This window comes from Monodon monoceros, unplaced genomic scaffold, assembly GCF_005190385.1.
Source record: "Monodon monoceros isolate NGI ecotype Baffin Bay Population unplaced genomic scaffold, NGI_Narwhal_1 Super_Scaffold_8, whole genome shotgun sequence".
NCBI classification, from domain to species: Eukaryota; Metazoa; Chordata; class Mammalia; order Artiodactyla; family Monodontidae; genus Monodon; species Monodon monoceros.
The window spans coordinates 32,104,107-32,124,466 of record NW_021703785.1 but is presented as its reverse complement, the minus strand read 5'-3'; the positions used below and the strand labels follow the sequence as shown (position 1 = coordinate 32,124,466).

At 38.9% G+C, this 20,360-nt stretch overlaps 1 protein-coding gene across 5 annotated transcripts in view; it reads left to right on the top strand.

The window, feature by feature from the left end:
* The window catches only part of PIBF1 (progesterone immunomodulatory binding factor 1), a 212,218-nt gene extending 205,663 nt beyond the window's left edge, over window positions 1–6,555 (top strand). For 3 of the 5 annotated variants that reach the window (XM_029209990.1, XM_029209989.1, XM_029209995.1), the window contains one exon: window positions 5,938–6,148. In XM_029209990.1, coding sequence (XP_029065823.1) covers window positions 5,938–5,988 — 51 coding nt within the window. In that variant the 3' untranslated portion in view covers window positions 5,989–6,148. Of the gene's footprint in view, window positions 1–5,937 lie in introns of all 5 variants that reach the window. The other 2 variants (XM_029209987.1, XM_029209986.1) reach the window with 1 other exon arrangement.
* The last annotated feature ends 13,805 nt before the right edge of the window (window positions 6,556–20,360 follow it).

Below are 20,360 nucleotides of genomic sequence, written 5' to 3'. Positions count from 1 at the left end.
CCAAAGCACCATCTTATGGGTAGAAAGGGTAAATAACTTTAAGATAGTAACATAAAAGAAACACTACTGTTTAAATAGGTAAAGAAGTGGAATTACCAAAATAAAAAGCAGTTAACTGTTAATCTGAATTTTTGTGCCCACTTTATTTAACAGTCATCCATCAGGAGATGGCAAATTTTTCCTTAAAGGGCAAGACAGTAAATATTCTAGGCTTTATGAGGCACATACCATCTTAATGCATATTCTGTTTGGTTTTACCTTTCTTTAAAAATGTTAAATCCATTCTTAGCAGGCAATCCATACAAAAACAGACCATGGATTATAGTTTGCCATTCTGTGCCCTATCTTAATGCTAGTTGCTCAGTACTAATCAGGAGTTGGTAAAGGCTTAGAAACTTCCAGTGGCTGGAACTTTGGGCCGTCACTAATGGATAGTACCTTACTGACAAAATATCTAGAAATGAAGAATGTATGTCTCACGAGAATCAGAAATCAACTTTCCAGAATCATTATTATCTCCATGAAATTTGTTTGAATTTTGGTAGTGTTTAGACATAGATACTGATGTCGATGAGAAGTTGACCTATTCTATCCTAATGTTCTTGCAGGTAACCTGAGCTTCAGACCGTAATGTGACTGAGAACAGAACTTTACCAATAGAAAGATTGAACATATCTTGAATTCATACAACAGAATATGCTATTTTCATATCTTATTGCTTATTTTCTTTTCCACTCAGTAGTTGCAGTGTTACTTAGAATCGTAAATACTGCCCACTATGCTTATAAAGGGCAGTGTTACCTGATTAGTTGGAGCCATATTATTACATTACTGTAGTGGCATTTTCTTTCACATTACATAGGGGCAACTCTTGAATATAGACTCTCATGAGGCTTTATGTCCAGATTTAAATTGAACTGAGAGGCATCTGTAATAGTAAACCCAAACAACATTCATTCATTCATTTAAAAAGTTTATTGGGGGGCTTCCCTGGTGGCACAGTGGTTGAGAGTCTGCCTGCCGATGCAGGGGACGCGGGTTCGTGCCCCGGTCTGGGAAGATCCCACATGCCGCGGAGCGGCTGGGCCCATGAGCCATGGCCGCTGAGCCTGCGCGTCTGGAGCCTGTGCTCCGCAACGGGAGAGGCCACAGCAGTGAGAGGCCCGCGTAAGTTTATTGGGAGTTCCCTGGCAGTCCAGTGGTTAGGACTCAGCACTTTCACTGTGGTGTGCTAGGTTCAATCCCTAGTTGGGAAACTAAGATCCTGCAAGCCGCATGGCATGGCCACCAAAAAAAAAAAAAAAAAAACGAAATGTTTATTGAGCACCTCCTTTGTGCCAAGCACTGTTAGAGGCAATAAAGGTATAAAACTTCCTGCCTCCATGAAACTTACATTCTTTTTTGGAGATTAGACTGTAAAGCAACAAACAAACCAAAAAATAAATTGTAGAGAAAGTGAAAAAATGACAAATTCTATGGAGAAAAAATAAAACAGGGCAGTCGGTGGGTGGAGAATAGGGAGGGATGGCCTCTCTGCGAAGACGGCACTTAAATAAAGGCCCGAAAGAAGTAAAACCAAATGCTCAAGGTTTTTGAGCAGCTGAATTTTGCTAGATCTCATCATTATCTTAAAACTAAGGAAATTTTAAATGGCAGTATACCCAGGTAAAAATAGATTCCGATGGAAACTTGCTTTGCTATTAAATATGTAGGAAATGAGGTCCTACTACTCTCTTTGTTTTTTCTATTTTAGAGTGTAAAATATCTAATAAAATATGTAACTTTCTTTAAACAGCGAAGTCCAGGTAGCTCACATTGGAAACAATACACTTTTTCAGTATTGCTGCATTTTTTCAAAACATTTTTTAAAAAGCTCTTGGTATTTTTGTTTGTTTTTTATTGTGATAAAAAACATATACAGTTTACCATTTTACCCATTTTTAAGTGTACAGTTTAGTAGTATTAAGTATATTCATATTGTTGTGAGACAGGTCTTCAGAACTTTTTCATCTTGCAAACTGGAACTCTGTATCCATCGAGCAATGCCTCCCTTCTTCCCCACCCCCACCTCTGTAGCCCCTGGCAACCCACCACTCTACTTTGAATTGCTATGAAATTGACTGTTTTGTATACCTCATAGGTGGCATCATACCATACTTGTCTTTTTGTGACTGGCTTATTTCACTTAGCATAACATCCTCAAGGTTCTTCCACGCTATATCTCAAAGCATTTTGCAGTACCTCTTATGGAATTGTCTTTTGAGTCTGTGGCACATTCTTTTGAAGCTATTCATTTATTCAAGCCTTATTCCATGCCCAGGGCCCCTGCCCTAGAGTGCCTCAGAGTCTGATCATGGAAACCGTGTGTCATATAACATGTGTGATAAATACCAAATAGGAAGCAAGTAAAAAATACTGTGAGGGTCACGTTTGTATTTTCAGACCTGGACAGCAACAGTGAAAGATGAACTAGAGGAATGGAAAGAAAGAGCCAACAGACTTTGATATCAATTCAGACAGAAATTAAGAAGGTAGCAAAGGTGGTGGTGGAGGAGAAAGACGAGGCAGATGGAGGGATAAATTGGAGGGAGTGAGAAACACCTCTATAGGAGAAACAAGGAGGTAGAAACCAACAGGCGATAATGAACATTTTAGGCTTAGTAACTATGCAAAGTTATAAACACTCCTAGGTCTCAAGGGGCAAGGAGAGGAATTAGAGCCTTCGTAGGAAACTTTGGTCTTCCATAGAAGAATTTACTACTACCAAACTATGGCCAGGCAAAGAAGGAGCTGAAGAATAGATATCCCAACTTCTTTCTCCTCTGACCCACAAGCCCACTTTGCAGCTCATTAACTGAACCTAATCAGAAACCATAAGCCACCACTGACAGCATCCTGAGGCACAGCAGGTCTGAGGGTACCCAGAATATCCATCACCATTATTTTTTATTCTCCTCATGTTATGTGTGAAGTAACTGGTCATCAACTTGCCCGAGTTTACAAATAAATGGCTGGAGCCTGTTTTATTCCAGAGCCTGTACTTTAACCCATTATTCTGTACTGTGCTCCAGCTACAAAAAAAAAAAAAAAATCAACAAAAGAAGCATGTCACTGAGCACCTACTGCATGCCAGATACTTTTCCTGTGTGCAGAAAATACAACATGAAACAAATGCTATAACTTAAGGATTAGAGTCAGTGTCTAGGAATTACGTTCCACTGCTAGTTCAGTGACTTAAGTAGATTGTTCTGGCTCTCAGATAAAAGCCTGAAGATAAGCTTTTCAGGGCTAGTATGTGGCCCTTTGAAGTCATCAAGGACCTAGGTTTCTTCTGCCTTACTCTTCAAACCATCCTTGGTGTGTGGCCTCTGTCCTCAGAATCACAATATAGCTGCTGTAGCCTAAGCCATCACATCTGCATTCCAAGCAGGAAGCAAGAGGAAATGGGGGGAAATACCATCTCCTATTCTAAAGGCATTTTTCTATAAGTTCTTCTATTTGTATTCCATTGGTCAGAATTTAGTCACTCGTCCACACCTAGCAGCAAGGGAGGCTGATAAATGTAGTTTTTCACTGGATGAGCCCATTACTCTCATAATGACATCAGAGTTCTGTTATTGAAAGGGGAAAAATAGAGGTAATCTAGGCAACCACCAGGCTCTGTCATAGGGTCTTACTCATTTTTATAGCCGTACAACCTAACACAAAGACCTGATACATAGTAGGTGTTCAATAAATTACTATAAAACTAATCTCAACTACAAGTAATTTAGTTCATGTAGTAGAGTGTCAAGAGATAGGGTTAGAGAAGTAGGCCTGGACCAGATCCTACAGGGCCCTATCTTCTAAATTAAATGTAGCTTGGACATGACAATGATAGTGAAGCTCCTGCCAAATAACCTAGGAATAAGGAATATACATTAGACCTATGGGACAAGCTGTGAAACTAATTTTAAATGGCTATGACCAAAAAAACTGAAAAGTCAATTTATGAAGTGGGAAAGCAGTTAATCCCCAGGACAGAGGTACACTCGACTGTGGCAAAGCTACTTCATTAATACATCTGAAGAAAGAAGTTACTGGGAGGAGGGGATGGAGGGCGGATGGTCTGCAATGGACCAGACACAGATTGAAGTAGTCAGGAAGGACAGTCTACCATTAAAATGCTTGTACTGTCCTTTATGAGTCTTAAGATTCCCTTCTAATATCAAAAGTTTTATTTACCTTCTACTATACATACATAGTAGTAAAAGAACTTTTAGTATCAATTGATTGAGAAAATGCAGATATACAAATTCTGTGCCTTTTGCTTGATCTGTAGAAGTTGCTTTCATATTTTTTTGTCCACGAGCCACAGTTAAGAAAACCAGTTTACATTATGACCTAGTGAAGATCACAGTTTCTCAAAATGGAACTTACCCCTCCCCTGGCAGATCAGCTAGCATTCTGGTTTGTACTCTGGTTTCTTTTGGATTTGGTTAGGCCCTGTCACCTTTGAATTCTCTTGGAAGATAGCACCTGGCTTTTCCCTATGATTTCCTTATTTTACCCTGGAAGCTTCTTTCACCTTTAATACTAATAACTTTGGACTTTCTATTAAAGAAAAACTACTAAAGTGTTTTAATGCAGATTTGCATTTTAGAAAGGTAAGCTTGGAGGGATTGTGGGTGATGAACATAATAGAAGAAAAAGCCAAATCAGAATTAGGAAATTCTTGCGGGAGTGAAGCCCAGAAATGATGAGGGCCCAAGGTAAGCCTTTTGGGGTCAAGATAGAAGCAGAATAAGGAGTTTAAAAGATATTTCTACAAATGTTAGGGACTGTTTAGAATGAACGTAGCAAGTGGAAAAAAAAAAAGGAGAAATCTAAGATGAAGAGGAATCAATCATTTCTGGTTTAGATGACTGAACAAAATATGGTACCATTCACCAAGACAGACAATATGGCGATTGGGGGAGTTCATTTTGACATACTGAATTTTACTTGCCTTTAGGCATCATGTAAAAGTATTTGTAGCTCAAGTTAGAGCTATGGTTATACAGATGGGGCTGGAGGAAGGAGGTGGAGGGTCTACTGGTGTATTTGGTGGTAATTGAAGCTGCCCAAGGGCATGGCTAAGGGCAAGAGGAGCTGACCATTGATGTCACTTCTGACATTTTGTGCATCAGCTATGGCATATGAAAAAGATAAAATTGTCATAACTTATCTTACTTATCTATATGCCAATGTATATGTATTTAGGAATGTGGTTCTTCATAGTTTTAAGGAGATATAAGTGGGAAAGGAGTAATTGCATGTTTGATTTATTATATTATTTAAAATAAGATGTTTTGATTGGCATCAGTATCTTATATAGGGAGTTCTAAGTGCTTTATCACAGACCACCTTCCCTGCTCTTTTGTTACTACTCTGTATAGCCAGGCTCTTTTACATTGAAATGATTGAGCAGTAAACCCAAGAAGTACTCTGATAAATACTTAGCAATGCAGAATACCCAAAGCACAATGATTTGGATCTAGAAATTCTTTACTAAATATCTATTGAGTGAATGAGTATCTGTATGTAGATAGATAAGACAACTAAAAAGAAGCTGTGCCCTTGATTTTTTTATAATTTTATTTGAAAATAGAATCAATTCATAAAATATTCGCCTCTGTAGAATACATTAAATATCGGATTTAAGCCAGAAAACACAGCTGTGTATTTATTTTAATAGACATACCAGGTGGGAGATTATTTCTGACAAAAGACAAAATCTTTGCCCTTAAGTCTCTTTCTGAATTACAAAAAGCAATTATTTACTATAATTTTACATAAAAATCCCCAATGTATATAGGTACTTAGTTCTTTGAATTGTTTCTCTTCTCCTCCTTATAAGCATTTTACTTAATTTTCTTTTCTTCTTCTTCTTTTTTTTTTTTTTCCTTTTTTTTACAGACCAAAAAAGAAGCACCTGAGTGGTCTAAGACACAAAAAATGAAGACGTAGTGTTTTGGATAGATTTGCTCTATCATTATTTACTCCTGAAGGTCTTTTTCTGATGAACAAAATTTATCTTAATCATGTACTTGACATTTTTTAAATAGCTAATTTAAAGTTTATTTTAACTGAATGTTAAATTAACAAATTATCATAATAATCAAACTACATAAAGTGCAAATATTTGGTTTTATCTATTTTGTTACAAAATAAATATTGTATACTCTATTATGATTTAAATATTGGAAGTTTCGTAATTCTTTAAGGCATTTTAAACATGTGGCTTATAAATATTTTGATTAGTTGTTATATTGGTGAGTATTTTTCTAACTATATAAATTTTGAATTTAAATGTCATAACACAAATACCAAGACACCTTACAATTTTTAAATTAATAGTCATCTGTGAAGTCTACTAGAAGGCATTTTATATGCCCAATAATGGTGGTCAGATATCATGTAAATGGATATGAATTGCTGATTCTTTCTTTGGGCTCTGTTTTTTCTTATATTTCATATTATTATTAACCAATACAATCTGGTACAAAGTCCGTTATTCCATTGGTCAAGTAAAAATTTGGTGGAAACTGTCTTGTTACTTTGGTCAAAACAGATGCAGTATGGACCAAATATCTAGTCTGTAAGAAAAAATCAGTAGCATTTTCTCTTTTTCTTGTCATAAAATATGCTCCATTTGTCATTCAAGAGTTACAATTTAAAAGAAAGAAGAGGGGTGGAAGAGGAAGAAAAGAAAAAGAAAGGAGTATATTTTCATGTATCAGATTTTCTCAACCACTGTTGACATAGAGGATGGACAATTCTTTATTCAGGACAGGAGTGGGGCAGTTCTTTGCCTTGTGGGATGTTTGTCAGCATCTCTGGCCTCTACCACTAGATGACAGTAGCCACCCGCACCCCCAGCCCGAGTTGTGACAGTCAGAACCCTCTCTGTCCCTCAGGGTCGCACATCACCCCCGCCTCCTAGTGAAGCACCACTGATGCGCAAATCACTGATTATCCTGGTAGGTATGAAAAAAGAATCTATCTAATCACTGTGTTCTTTGAAAGTTTACAGTATCATAGGCTATTAGTTGAGTGTGAGAGAACAGAAAAAGCCTCTGATAATAATATGCACTTGTAAATTTACTGTTAGCCTAAAAACCCTAATCTCATCCTTCCCTTTTATTTCGTTTGGATACATCTAAAATACGACTTTCTGCAACAAAGATTTGTGAAAACGGCCATTCTCAGGCACGCATCCTAAATCCAGATGCGCTTATAATTCATTAAAACTAAATTTGTAGCGTAATTTGTTTCCTTCCAAAATGCTAGAAGAGAATGTCTGTTTTATTTTCACCTCTAGTTATTAATCGAAAAGCATTTTATAGTTTAGTTCAGTCAACGCTGTTTGTTATATGTACGTATTTTAATATAAAGGAATACTGATTGATTATCCAAGTTAAAGTTATGGTGTGGACAAAGGCACAGAAGCAGGAAAATTTGGAGCTAATTTTAAAAATAGAAAATGCAGTGATGAGGAAATTGAGGAAGTCTTCCTCCCTCCAAATCCCTATTTTTTTCCCTCTTCCTTTCCTTTCCTTTCTAGATATGAATTACTCCTTTAAAAAAACATAGTTCTTTCTATCATATCCTACCATTAATAAAGCTCAGGATTAGACTGTGGTATGAAATCTTTTTAGATGACATTTGTGAATTTTCTAATTCAGATGCCACTCCTTCCAGAAAGTTCTGTCTGTTCTACCATAGTAATTTATATACTCTGTACTCTATATCTCTAATTCTGCTTACCATATTTTATAATAATTGCTTACTTGTCCATTTCCTTGAAGGCAAGAACTATTTCTTAAGCTTTTTTTGGTCCTCAGTATTTAGCACTGTGCCTTGAATTTAAGCTCTAAATGTTTATTTGATGAATTTGGGCACAGATGAGATACAGTGATGTAACTATTTTTTAATATATTAAAAATAAGTGGGGTTTTTTTTTTGCTTTTTAGTATCACAGAATCTATTCTAGCTCATTTTTGTTTGGGGTTTTTTTTTTTTGAATTTTTGAATTTTATTTTATTTTTTTATACAGCAGGTTCTTATTAGTCATCCATTTTATACACATCAGTGTATACATGTCAATCCCAATCTCCCAATTCATCACAGCACCACCCCCCGCCGCTGCTTTTCCCCCTTGGTGTCCATACGTTTGTTCTCTACATCTGTGTCTCTATTTCTGCCCTGCAAAGTGGTTCATCTGTACCATTTTTCTAGGTTCCACATATATGCGTTAATATACGATATTTGTTTTTCTCTTTCTGACTTACTTCACTCTGTATGACAGTCTCTAGATCCATCCACGCCTCTACAAATGACCCAATTTCGTTCCTTTTTATGGCTGAGTAATATTCCGTTGTATATATGTACCACGTCTTCTTTATCCATTCGTCTGTCGATGGGCATTTAGGTTGCTTCCATGACCTGGTTATTGTAAATAGTGCTGCAATGAACATTGGGGTGCATGTGTCTTTTTGAATTATGGTCTTCTCTGGGTATATGCCCAGTAGTAGGATTCCTGGGTCTTATAGTAATTCTATTTTTAGTTTTTTAAGGAACCTGCATACTGTTCTCCATAGTGTCTAGCTCAATTCTTAATACCACTACAACCCTTGCCTTTTCTTTAAATTTCCAGACCTTCATTTTCGCTTTCTAATTTTTTAAAATAAATTTATTTATTTATTTATTTATTTTTGGCTGCGTTGGGTCTTTGTTGCTGTGCATGGGCTTTCTCTAGTTATGGCAAGCGGGGTCTACTCTTCGTTGCGGTGCACAGGCTTCTCATTGCAGTGGCTTCTCTTGCTGCAGAGCATGGGCTCTAGGCGCACGGGCTTCAGTATTTGTGGCTCTCAGGCTCTAGAGCGCAGGCTCAGTAGTTGTGTCTCATGGGCTTAGTTGCTCCGCGGCATGTGGGATTTTCCCGAACCAGGGCTCGAACCCGTATCCCCTGCATTGGCAGGTGGATTCTTAACCACTGTGTCGCCAGGGAAGCCCCTTTTTTTTTTTAATATTTATTTATTTTTATTTAGTCACGCTGGGTCTTAGTTGCGGCAGGTGGGCTCCTTATTTGTGGCATGCGTGTGGGATCTAGTTCCTGACCAGGGATCGAACCCGGGCCCCCTGCATGAGGAGCACAGAATCTTAACCACTGTGCTACCAGCAAAGTCCCTCTGCTTACTTTTTTATTTTTTTTGTTTTTGTTTTTGTTTTTGTTTTTTGCGGTACGCAGGCCTCTCCCTTTGCGGAGCACAGGCTCCAGACGCGCAGGCTCAGCGGCCGTGGCTCACGGGCCTACCGCTCCGCGGCATGTGGGATCTTCCCGGACCGGGGCACGAACCCGAGTCCCCTGCATCGGCAGGCGGACTCTCAACCACTGCGCCACCAGGGAAGCCCTGCTTATTTTTTTTTTTAATTGTGGTAAAAAACACATAACATAGACTTTACCATCTACTCATTTTTAAGTGTAGGGTTCAATATGTTGAGTTTATTCACATTGTTGTACAACAGGTCTCTCAGACTTTTTCATCTTTCAAATCTGGAACTCTAGACTCATTAAACAACTCCCCTTTTCCCCTTTCTCTCATCCTATCACACGGTGACCCAGAGTCACTATGTTGTACAGGCAGTGGTTGGATAATCACCAGGAAATTTAAGGCCAGATTCCCACCTTTAGGGGAGGTTGAAGTTGTTAATGAGCCAGTTTCCCTTTTATTTTACGATCCTGAGAGACTAATGATAGACAAAACAAAAGAGTTTGTCTTAAATATTACTCCTTTAAAAAAGTAATTAGTACTGTAAATGCTTCAAAGAAAGACTTCCTGAGGCTTGGAGGTCACCAGGCAAAACTCGCCAGCCAAACAGCTATCTAGAGTCCTCCAAGGTAATGTTTACTTTCGTTGATTTACAGAGCCCATGGTCTAGTTCTCAGCCTTACAAGACTCAGAAACTTAATTCTGTTAATGAACTAAAGATGACACATCTTTCAGGAGTATGCCCACACTTACTGGTTATAAATCATAATGTATCAGTTATGAGCGAAAAGTAAAACTATTATACAGAATGCAACTTACTGGGATAAGCACAAATGTGTTCTTGCCTTATTTTCCCTTGGCTTCTGCAATACTGTACTCTCATTTTCCCCCTTGCTCCTCTTCTAGCTGATCATAAAACATTAGAGTTTTTCAAAGTGTCTTTTCCCCCTTGAGTCTTTGTTCTGTTCTGTACTTATTCTCTTGATAATTTCTGCTCCCTGGCTTCAGTTACTATATGCCAACATTCCCAAGTTTATATCCCTAGTCCAAACTGTTACCTTTTAATATAGGACCTGCCTACTTGACATCTCTACTTGAATGTCTCATTGTAACCTTAAACTTAACATGTGCAAAACTGAATACACCAAGTTTCTTCTCCAGTGTTCCCAGTTTCAATAAATGGCTCATATCAATGGCTATTCAATGGCTTGTATTACAAACCTATGAGTCATTCCAGACCCTTTTCTCATTAGGCCTCAAGCTTCAGTCACCACGCCCAGATGATCTAGCTCTTAAATAGTTCCCTTTTTTTAAACTTTCGATTATGAAAATTTCCAAATATATAAAAGGGCAAAATAAATCTTGGGGTGATGGATATGTTCATTATCTTGATTATGGTGATGGTTTCATGGGGGTGTATATGTATAAAAATGCTTATCAAATTCTACTTTTTTAAATGTACAGTTTATTGTATGTCAGTTGTACCTCAATTAAGATGTTTTAAAAAAAGAAAGGTAAGAGTTAGGAAATCACTATTTAGTAACCCCTGATGAAATGTTTCAGGCATCAATCACCAATGAATGCTAAAGCAGTTAGAGGATATCACAGAACTTTATATCAGGTCATAACCACCAAAATGCTCTAATCAACCTTAGATTATGTTGATTTATGTGACTCTTGATGTGATGTAACGTGAAGTATAAAACAACACCTAGGGCTTCCCTGGTGGCTCAGTGGTTAAGAATCTGCCTGCCAATGCAGGGGACATGGGTTCGAGCCCTGGTCCAGGAAGATCCCACATGCTGCGGAGCAACTAAGACCGTGCACCACACTACTGAGCCTGCGCTCTAGAGCCCGCAAGCCACAACTACTGAAGCCCGCGCGCCTAGGTGCTGTGCTTCGCAGCAAGAGAAACCATCGCAATGAGAAGCCTGCACACCGCAACGAAGAGCAGCCCCCGCTCGACACAACTAGAGAAAGCCCGCGCACAGCAATGAAGACCCAACACAGCCAAAAATAAATTAAGTAAATAAATTAATCAAATAAAAACAAAATAAAACACCTATGCAGTATCCTTGGAAAAAAATAAATAACCTGAATCAGATCAAGTCTTTAGACCTAACTTCCAGTCTGTAGGCAAAACAAGAAATACACCAAGCCTAATGACACCATGAAGAATGAATGAGTCATTCTGGGCACTAGGAATGTTCATTGTTTCTAGGCCCTCAATGTTTCTAGGCTTTTTCAGTAGACAGAGTTATGAAATAAGTGTTTTTAAATAGAGAGGGGAAAATCATGAGTTCCTACCAGTATATCCAATTCTAATTTAAGATTTTTTTAAAGATTTCAACTTCTTTAATTTTATACTTTGTATTTCATTTCCTGTTTGTGAATTTCTATCACAACCTTAGCTCAAATCCTCATGTCCTCTTCCCTAGATTACGTCAGTCTCCTAACCAGTCTTCCTAAATCTACTCATGCCTCTCTCCAAACCATTCTCCACAGAGAATAATGATCTTTTTCCTTTTTTAGACACTACAATTTTTTATTTAGAGCTTAATCTACAGTTTATACAAGGTATTATAAGACATGAACTTAGAAAATGGAACAAATTGCGATTGAGGTACAAGCTGAGAGCATAGTATATCATGTTTCAGTGAATTTAATTGAAAATTTTTAAATGAGAACTTCCCTGGTGGCGCAGTGGTTAAGAATCCGTCTGCCAGTGCAGGGAACACGAATTCGATCCCTGGTCCGGGAAGATCCCACATGCCACGGAGCAACTAAGCCTGTGAGCCACGACTACTGAGCCTGCGCATCACAACTACTGAAGCCTTTGCGCCTAGAGCCCGTGCTCCGCAACAAGAGAAGCCACCACAATGAGAAGCCCTTGCATGGCAACGAAGAGTAGCCCGCACTTACCGAAACTAGAGAAAGCCCCTGCACAACAACGAAGACCCAACGCCGCCAAAAATAAATAAATAAATAAAATAAATTTATTTTAAAAAAAAAAAGACTTCTGGCATTATCAGGATAAATGCTTCTAAATAGATGGATTAAAGCATATTTTATTACCCCCAGTTAGAAGCCAGTTCTTTTAGTTCTTGTACTAGACGTATGTTGTTTCCTTTATATTCAAAGAGAGTACCTACAGTTTAGAAAAGTCTTCATAAATTTCTTTTAAATGAAGCTAACTTTTGATACATTATTTCTACTTTTCAGGGGGGTTTTTCCCCTTATTTTATAGTTGGGCACTTTCTAATTCAAAAGCCTAACACTACCTAATACACTTAATTCTGTGACCTAATGAAACAGGCTCTCAACTGTATTTAGCAATTTAGAATCTAACATATTGCCTCCAAATAGAGTGGGATGGAATAGAGTAAAAATGACTGTCCTCTTAACCCAGATGCAATATAAAATAGTTCTCTTTTCTTCTAATAATAGAAATGCTTATGTATTACTTACGAGGAAAAAAAAGTTTTAAGCTTTAAAGATTTAAGCTATTCAATTCCACAGCATATAATACAGCAGTTACGTCCTTTATTGCTGCCAGCTTCATAAAACTAATCTGTAGTTTCAAACACAGAAAAAGCTATAATACAAGTACAATTTTTCTTTAATTTTCTAAAATTCCTCAGCATGTGGACTAAATGGATTAAGAACAGAGGAAAAAAAATTGTTTCAATTGCAATTTCTTCTTTTTTTTTTTTTTTTTTTTTTTTTTATTTTGCGGTACGCGGGCCTCTCACTGTTGTGGCCTCTCCCGTTGTGGAGCACAGGCTCGGGATGCGCAGGCTCAGCGGCCATGGCTCACGGGCCTTAGCCGCTCCGCGGCATGTGGGATCTTCCCGGACCGGGGCACGAACCCGTGTCCCCTGCATCGGCAGACGGACTCAACCACTGCGCCACCAGGGAAGCCCAATTTCTTCTTTTAAATAATCAAAACATAAGCCTAATAAATCAGAAGAAATGTTAGAAGCTGATCCAAAAACTTGAGTAACAGCTTTGCCATTTTAGGGAAATGCATTGAACACTTTTTGGTTAGTTTATGGTTATAGTTGCCTTCCAAGTAAAGCCAAGCATGAAGGGGGTGGGGGGGATTGCCATGACTTCTAAACATTTGTGAAACATTTTTGTAATATTTTTACTATATCACCCTGGAATTAGCATGTTGATTCTCAAAACCGCCAGATCTTTGACAATCTTTTAAATTATAGTAAAAAAAAAAAAAAAAATTGTGTCCCTTACACAGTATCAAGGGGTGTGCTCGTAAGTGTTCACCAGCCGGCTCTCAGAAGAAAGGATCCAGATTCGGTGGGACCCAGATTTCAGCGGTGAGATGGGATAAAGACCCCCAAACCACCCAGCTGGCGCTGGACAGGGATGCTCACCCTCTGCTCTGAGGTGCCAGCCAGCTCCCCACGCTGCCACGGCCTACGGGGTGCATCCGTACCTGCTTTTCAAGCTCCTTTTGAGCTACTCTTTACATAGCTCAGTGGCCTTTTTGCAGTTCCTTAAACTCTTCCAGCCCCTTTTTTCCTCAGGATCTTCACCACGGCTGTTTCCTCCGCCGAGAATACTGCGTCCTTCCTCCTCTAGTTCTTAAAAAAGCTTTAAAACCACTGTCCTAGGGCTTCCCTGGTGGCGCAGTGGTTGAGAGTCCGCCTGCCGATACAGGGAACACGGGTTCGTGCCCCAGTCTGAGAGGATCCCACGTGCCGCGGAGCGGCTGGGCCCGTGAGCCATGGCCGCTGAGCCTGCGCGTCCGGAGCTTGTGCTCTGCAACGGGAGAGGCCACAACAGTGAGAGGCCCGCGTACTGCAAAAAAACACAAAAAAACACCACTGCCCTAGACAATACTGGAATGGGCAATGCCATCCAGACTCTTTATTTTATAGGTTTTAGATTAACAGTCCTGACCTCACCCTGCCATTACCACATTGCCTATACCTCTGTAATTTACATTCTAGTCACTTTCTAGTCCTTCTTCTGGGAGCCTATGAACCTGCGTTCTAGGTGACTGTGCTCATGTCTGCTCTAATCCAGTAAACTGGTGGTTTTATTTTCACTCCGGAGGACTGCTTGATCCTTATGTGCCACAATACCTTTGTGCTCCATGCCAGCTTCACAAGTTGTATTTCATTTGTTTCTGCTAGTGATTTCATCACTGCTACTGTCATGTGATTTTGAAGTCATTGTTCAGACTTCTGTTTTAACATCCCTCTTTAAAAAGGAGATTGTACCTCATATCTTACCTAAGTCATTTAAATACAATTGAAATGCAAAAGTCACTTTAATCACCTTATAAACATTGTCTTTAAGTAATAGGATTTATTTATACCACTGCTGTATATTTCCAATGACATCATTTTCAGGAAGGTACTATGGAATTCTCCATGGCCCTATACTTATTAAGTCTTCCTTTCTCTTCCCTTTCCCCCCTCACTCCCTCTCCCTCTTTGCTTTTCTTTTTTTTTTGAAAAACTTTCCTTTTTATTTCCTTTAATTAGTAAATTGTTCCCTGAATCAGAATAATGAACTTGTTTTTGTATCTTCTTTGATCTGATACTTTGTATCAGTTATTTACTTAATCTATTTTTTTATATTTATTTGTTTACTTATTTATTTGGTTGAACTTGGTCCTAGTTGCTGCAGGCGGGCTCCTTAGTTGCAGCTCACTGGCTCCTTAGTTGTGACATGCGAACTCTTAGTTGCGACACGCATGTGGGATCTAGTTCCCTGACCAGGGATTGAACCCGGGCCCCCTGCATTGGGAGCACAGAGTCTTATCCACTGCACCACCAAGGAAGTCCCCCCCTCTGTTTTCTATATCTAATCATGTTTTATCCTCTCTTTAATAGCTGTAGAACAATTAAAACATTTACTGAGAATCTAAAATTAAATTTCTATCCCCTAAACCTTCAAATTTCATAGCATATGTAATTCCCTGAATGCCATCTGTTATTGCTTTATTAAGCAAGTTGTTAAATGTAGCAGAAATGTCACTAACATTCAAAACTGTGCTCTAAAATATGTGTAGACATTCTAAACTGCTGATGACTTCTCTCTCATTACTCTGCTCACTTATTTGTAATACCGCAATCAGAGTCATAAATCTGCCTCTTTTACTTTCACTTCCTTCCATTTATTTTTGGTATGATCATCTTGATTTACTATTATTAGCAAGATTGGATCATTATCATTACTGGTTACTAACACAGTTCCAGGAACACACCACCTATTCTATAAAATGTTACCTCACTTTTATTTTCTTACTTCTGGGATCTTCTAAACATATCTATCTATTTAAAATACTTTCACCAGGAGCTAGAACAAAGCTATGACCCTAGGGACCTAGAACAAATAAGGAAAACACTTGTTTAACTCCTATTACCTTTGGTAACTAAAGGATAAAACACGATGGCCACTAAGGCCAACTTTAGGAGGACAAAGAACTTTGGGAGGGCATATCCTCCCCCTGGTGTCCTCAGAGCTTAGAATAATGCCTTGCACACAGTGAATATTCAATATAGGATGGTTGAATCAATGAATCTGTGGGCAAGCAGAGACAATAGCCATGTCTTATGTGGCACTGAATGCCCACAAATACATATGTGTATTTGTTAATTGTAGAATTAACTGGTGTGTACGTCCAGTTGATCAAAATTAATTATATGGTCAAATATAATCACAACATGTTTGTCCATGTGGGGTGTTCAGTAACAGGTTCTTTAGGTACCTTTGTTTCAGTAAAGGTGAAATAAAATTTAGCATGTGATTGTTCCAGCAAATATTCATGCAGACAAGTGAATTGTTTTTGGTTTTGTTTTTTTTAAAAAAAGATACTTATTTGTTTTTGCTTTATAGAATCAGGAGTAAATGGTTTTGGCAGAAGTATACAGATGTTGATATGATTTTCTTTGACTTCATAGTTTTGAATTTATTTTTTTAATACCTGGATTTTATAACTTATTCAATATTTAGATACATAATTCCTTAAATTCCCATTTCAAGGTTTAGGGTTCAGCCCCTTCCTCCTTACACATACTACCCAGGCCACACACCTGCCCCTCTACATTCCATTTGCTTTATTTTCTTTAGAGCAACATCTGAAATTCTTATTTTCTTATTTGTTCATTGCCTGTCCCTCCTAATAGAATATACATTCCGGGAAAGCAGAAAATCTTATCTGACACTACTGTACCCCCAGCACCTAGCACAGTGCCTGGTACAGAAAAATTGTCCTTCAAAATTTTGTTGAATGGTAGGAAGAAAGAAAGGAAAAAAGCAATGATATTTGCTTCCTGATTTTTTTTTTACATTGAATTTTTGCTGGAAAATGTCTCAGTCCATTCGGGCTACTATAACAAAATATCATAGACTGGATGGCTTACAAAGACCAGAAATTTATTTCTCAATTCTGGAAGCTAGGAAGTCCAAGATCAAGGTGTCAGCAGACTCAGTGTCTGGTGAGGGCCCATTTCCTGGTTCATGGGCAGCTGTGTCTTGTTGCTGTGCAAAGAAGTTTGGGAGCTCTTGGGGTCTCTTATAAAGGCACTAATCCAATTCATGAAGGTTCCACCCTCGTGACCTAATCACCTCCCAAGGACCCCCCTCCCCACCTCTAAATACCAGCACACTGGGGAATACGATTCGACATATCATTCTGGGGTGAAACAAGCATTCAGTAGAGCAGAAAAAAAAAAACGTTAACTAATTCGATGACCCTTTCTCCCATGTTACCCAGAAAAACAAGATCATTTTCCATCTCTATCTTAACATCTTTTCTTCCCTGTTCTTAAAAGAAGAGGTTTGGGCTTCCCTGGTGGCACAGTGGTTAAGAATCCGCCTGCCAATGCAGGGGACACGGGTTCAAGCCCTGGTCCAGGAAGATCCCACATGCCGTGGAGCAACTAAGCCTGTGTGCCACAACTACTGAGCCTGCGGTCTAGAGCCCGTGAGCCACAACTACTGAGCCTGCGCACCACAACTAATGAAGCCTGCGTGCCTAGAGTCCGTGCTCCGCAACAAGAGAAACCACCACAATGAGAAGCCCGCGCACTGCAATGAAGAGTAGCCCCCGCTCGCCGCAACTAGAGAAAGCCAGCGCACCGCAATGAAGACCCAACGCAGCCAAAAACAAATAAATTAATAAATTTTAAAAAAAAAAAGAGGCTTTTCTCCCTTCCACAGTTAACCCGGTTATACTTGTACTGTTTACCTTAGATAAACATCCGTGGGTGAGCAGATGATCCAGGAAGAGTGAGGAGTGAGGAATGCAGAGGGCCCAAGGCAAAATTCGAACATTTGAGGAAAAGACAAAGGAAAGGAAAAAAAAAAAAAAAAAAAAGGAGAACGTCTCATTTACACCTTGCAATCTGGTTTCTGCCCGAATCACCAAATTGAAACCATTGTCCCCGAAGGCGCTTGCTACGCCCCATGTTTTGTTTTGTTTTCCTCCATTCTCCTTTGAGCATAAAAAGTATCAGCGGGAAATAAATGTATCCCGCGGTCACCTTCCCGCCCACACTCCATGTTTTCCATGAGGAGTTTTCCCAGATGCTTCTGCCTCTTTGCACCTCCTGACTATCTGATTGGTACATTTTGTTTAAGGAACTGGGCTTGTATAGTTTTTCCTCTTTCTGGTTTTTTTTTGTGGTTGTTTTTTTTGTTTGTTTGTTTTGTTTTTTTCTACAAAGGAACCACCTTTTCTATCCCTGGGACAGTGCCTTGCTTTTCTTGTTCTAAGTCATAGTGGGGGGAGACTAAGGCCCACTTGACCTTCACTTTCAACTATTGATATGTCCTCCGATATAACATTTATTAATAAGAAAGAGGGTAGGGCTTCCCTGGTGGCGCAGTGGTTGACAGTCTGCCTACCGATGCAGGGGATACGGGTTCGTGCCCCGGGCCGGGAAGATCCCATGTGCTGTGGAGCGGCTGGGCCCGTGAGCCATGGCCGCTGAGGCTGCGCGTCCGGAGCCTGTGCTCCGCAACGGGAGAGGCTACAACAGTGAGAGGCCCGCGTACCGCAAAAAAAAAAAGAGGGTATAATCTCTATCCATTGCTTTTGTCTTCCTCATCTAGACCCTGCCTGGGAAGAAACATTCTAGTTATTGAGCTCCTCACATCTCCACAATAGTAAAGATTTTTTTAAAATGAGATCTGTGTACTCATCTTGAATACATATAAAATGTCTTTTTTACCCTTTTCTCTTCCTGATATACCTTTCTGGTGTCCAAACATACAGAACTTGTTCCTCCCGAAAGAGTCACTGCAGACTAATTTATTTGAGCATTTATTTTTTCATCACTTTGGAAATAAAGGTGTCAGTAGTTCTAATAGTTAGTACAATTGTATTTTTTTTTAAGTCCTAAATGATGAAAAGTATCTTTCTGAGTGAATGAAAGGAATGAATCAGTTACTCTCATCTGTTCTCACATATGACTTTCAAATCTTCCTCTGTACCCCCCTGGAGTCTTTTCTACTTCCAGTCCTATGTTACCAATTGTCTACAGAATATTTCCCCTTAGATTTTATTTTATCCCATGCCCTACATGTTTTTCAATTCTTTGAAACTTTTTATTTTGACATAATTGCAGGCTTACAGAGAAGTTGCAAGAATATTGCAAATAATTTTATCCTTTACCCAAATTTTCCAAACGTTAACATTTTATCACATTTGCTTTGTCCTTTTCTCTAGTCTCTCTTTTGTTGTTGTTCTAAACCTTTTGAGAGTACTTTGAAGATATGATTTCCCTCTATTGCCAAATGGTTCAGTGAGCATTTCCTAAGAACAAGGACATTCATTTACATAAGAAAAAGACAATGATCAAAATCAGGAAATTAACATTGATACAGTACTGTTATCTAATCTAAAGACCTTATTCAGATTTCACCAATTGTCCCAATAATGCCTTTTATGCCAAGGAAAATCTCCAATCATTCATTGCATTCAGTTGTAGTATCTCCTAAATCTCCTTTAATCTCGAATAGTTCCTCAATCTTTCTTTGTCTCTTAGAACATGGATATTTTTGAAGAGTACATGTCAGTTATTTTGTTGGCTGTCCATCAGTTAAATATTCCTTTGACCCCATCCATCCACATTAATTTGCCCTTGGAACAACAATGAATAAATGTAATCCATTTTCCACGTGCATATTCCAGTTTCATATATTTCATCACCTCTCAGTAGGTGTGTCATCACTTAACCTCTCTGTGTCTTAGTTCCTCATCTTTAAAACTGGAATAATTACACCTTCCTAATGAGTTATAGAGAGGCTTAAAGGAACTGATATGTTTAAAAGGAATTTACCCTACAAACTCATCAAGTTGTATACATTAAATATACACAGCTTTTTGTATGTTAATCATACCTCAATAAAGTAGTTTTGTTGTGTTTTTTAAAAGGGATTTACCCAATGCATGTCACAAAGTCATTTGCTTTTCATGTGATTTGATTTCTCAACTGTCCACCATTTTGCCACTCTTACATAAATGCATTCTAGTTTGCCCATGTGTCTCTAAAAAGGGGCTTCTAGAACTACTCACCAAAATAATTGTCAGCCTCATCTGACTACATTTTTAATTTATTGATTGGTTGATTGATTGATTGATTTTTGGCTGTGTTGGGCCTTCATTGCTGCACACGGGCTTTCTCTAGTTGCAGCGAGCAGGGGCTACTCCTCGTTGCAGTGTGCAGGCTTCTCGTTGCGGTGTCTTCTCTTGCTGAGGAGCATAGGCTGAAGGCGCGCAGGCTTCAGTAGTTGTGGCACGCGGGTTCAGTCGTTGTGGTGCATGGGTTTAGCTGCTCCTCGGCATGTGGGATCTTCCTGGATCAGGGCTCAAACCTGTGTCCCCTGCATTGGCAGGCGGATTCTTAACCACTGCACCACCAGGGAAGCCCCTCAGACTATTTAATATTGAACCTGTAGTCAGTTAAAACCCCTAAAACTTTTTCTGCATAACCTTTTTTGGTATTAGTATCATTACTACAACTAATACTAGCACCAGCACTTCTTGACCTAATTATATGTGCCAAGATCTGCATAGAACACCTCTTT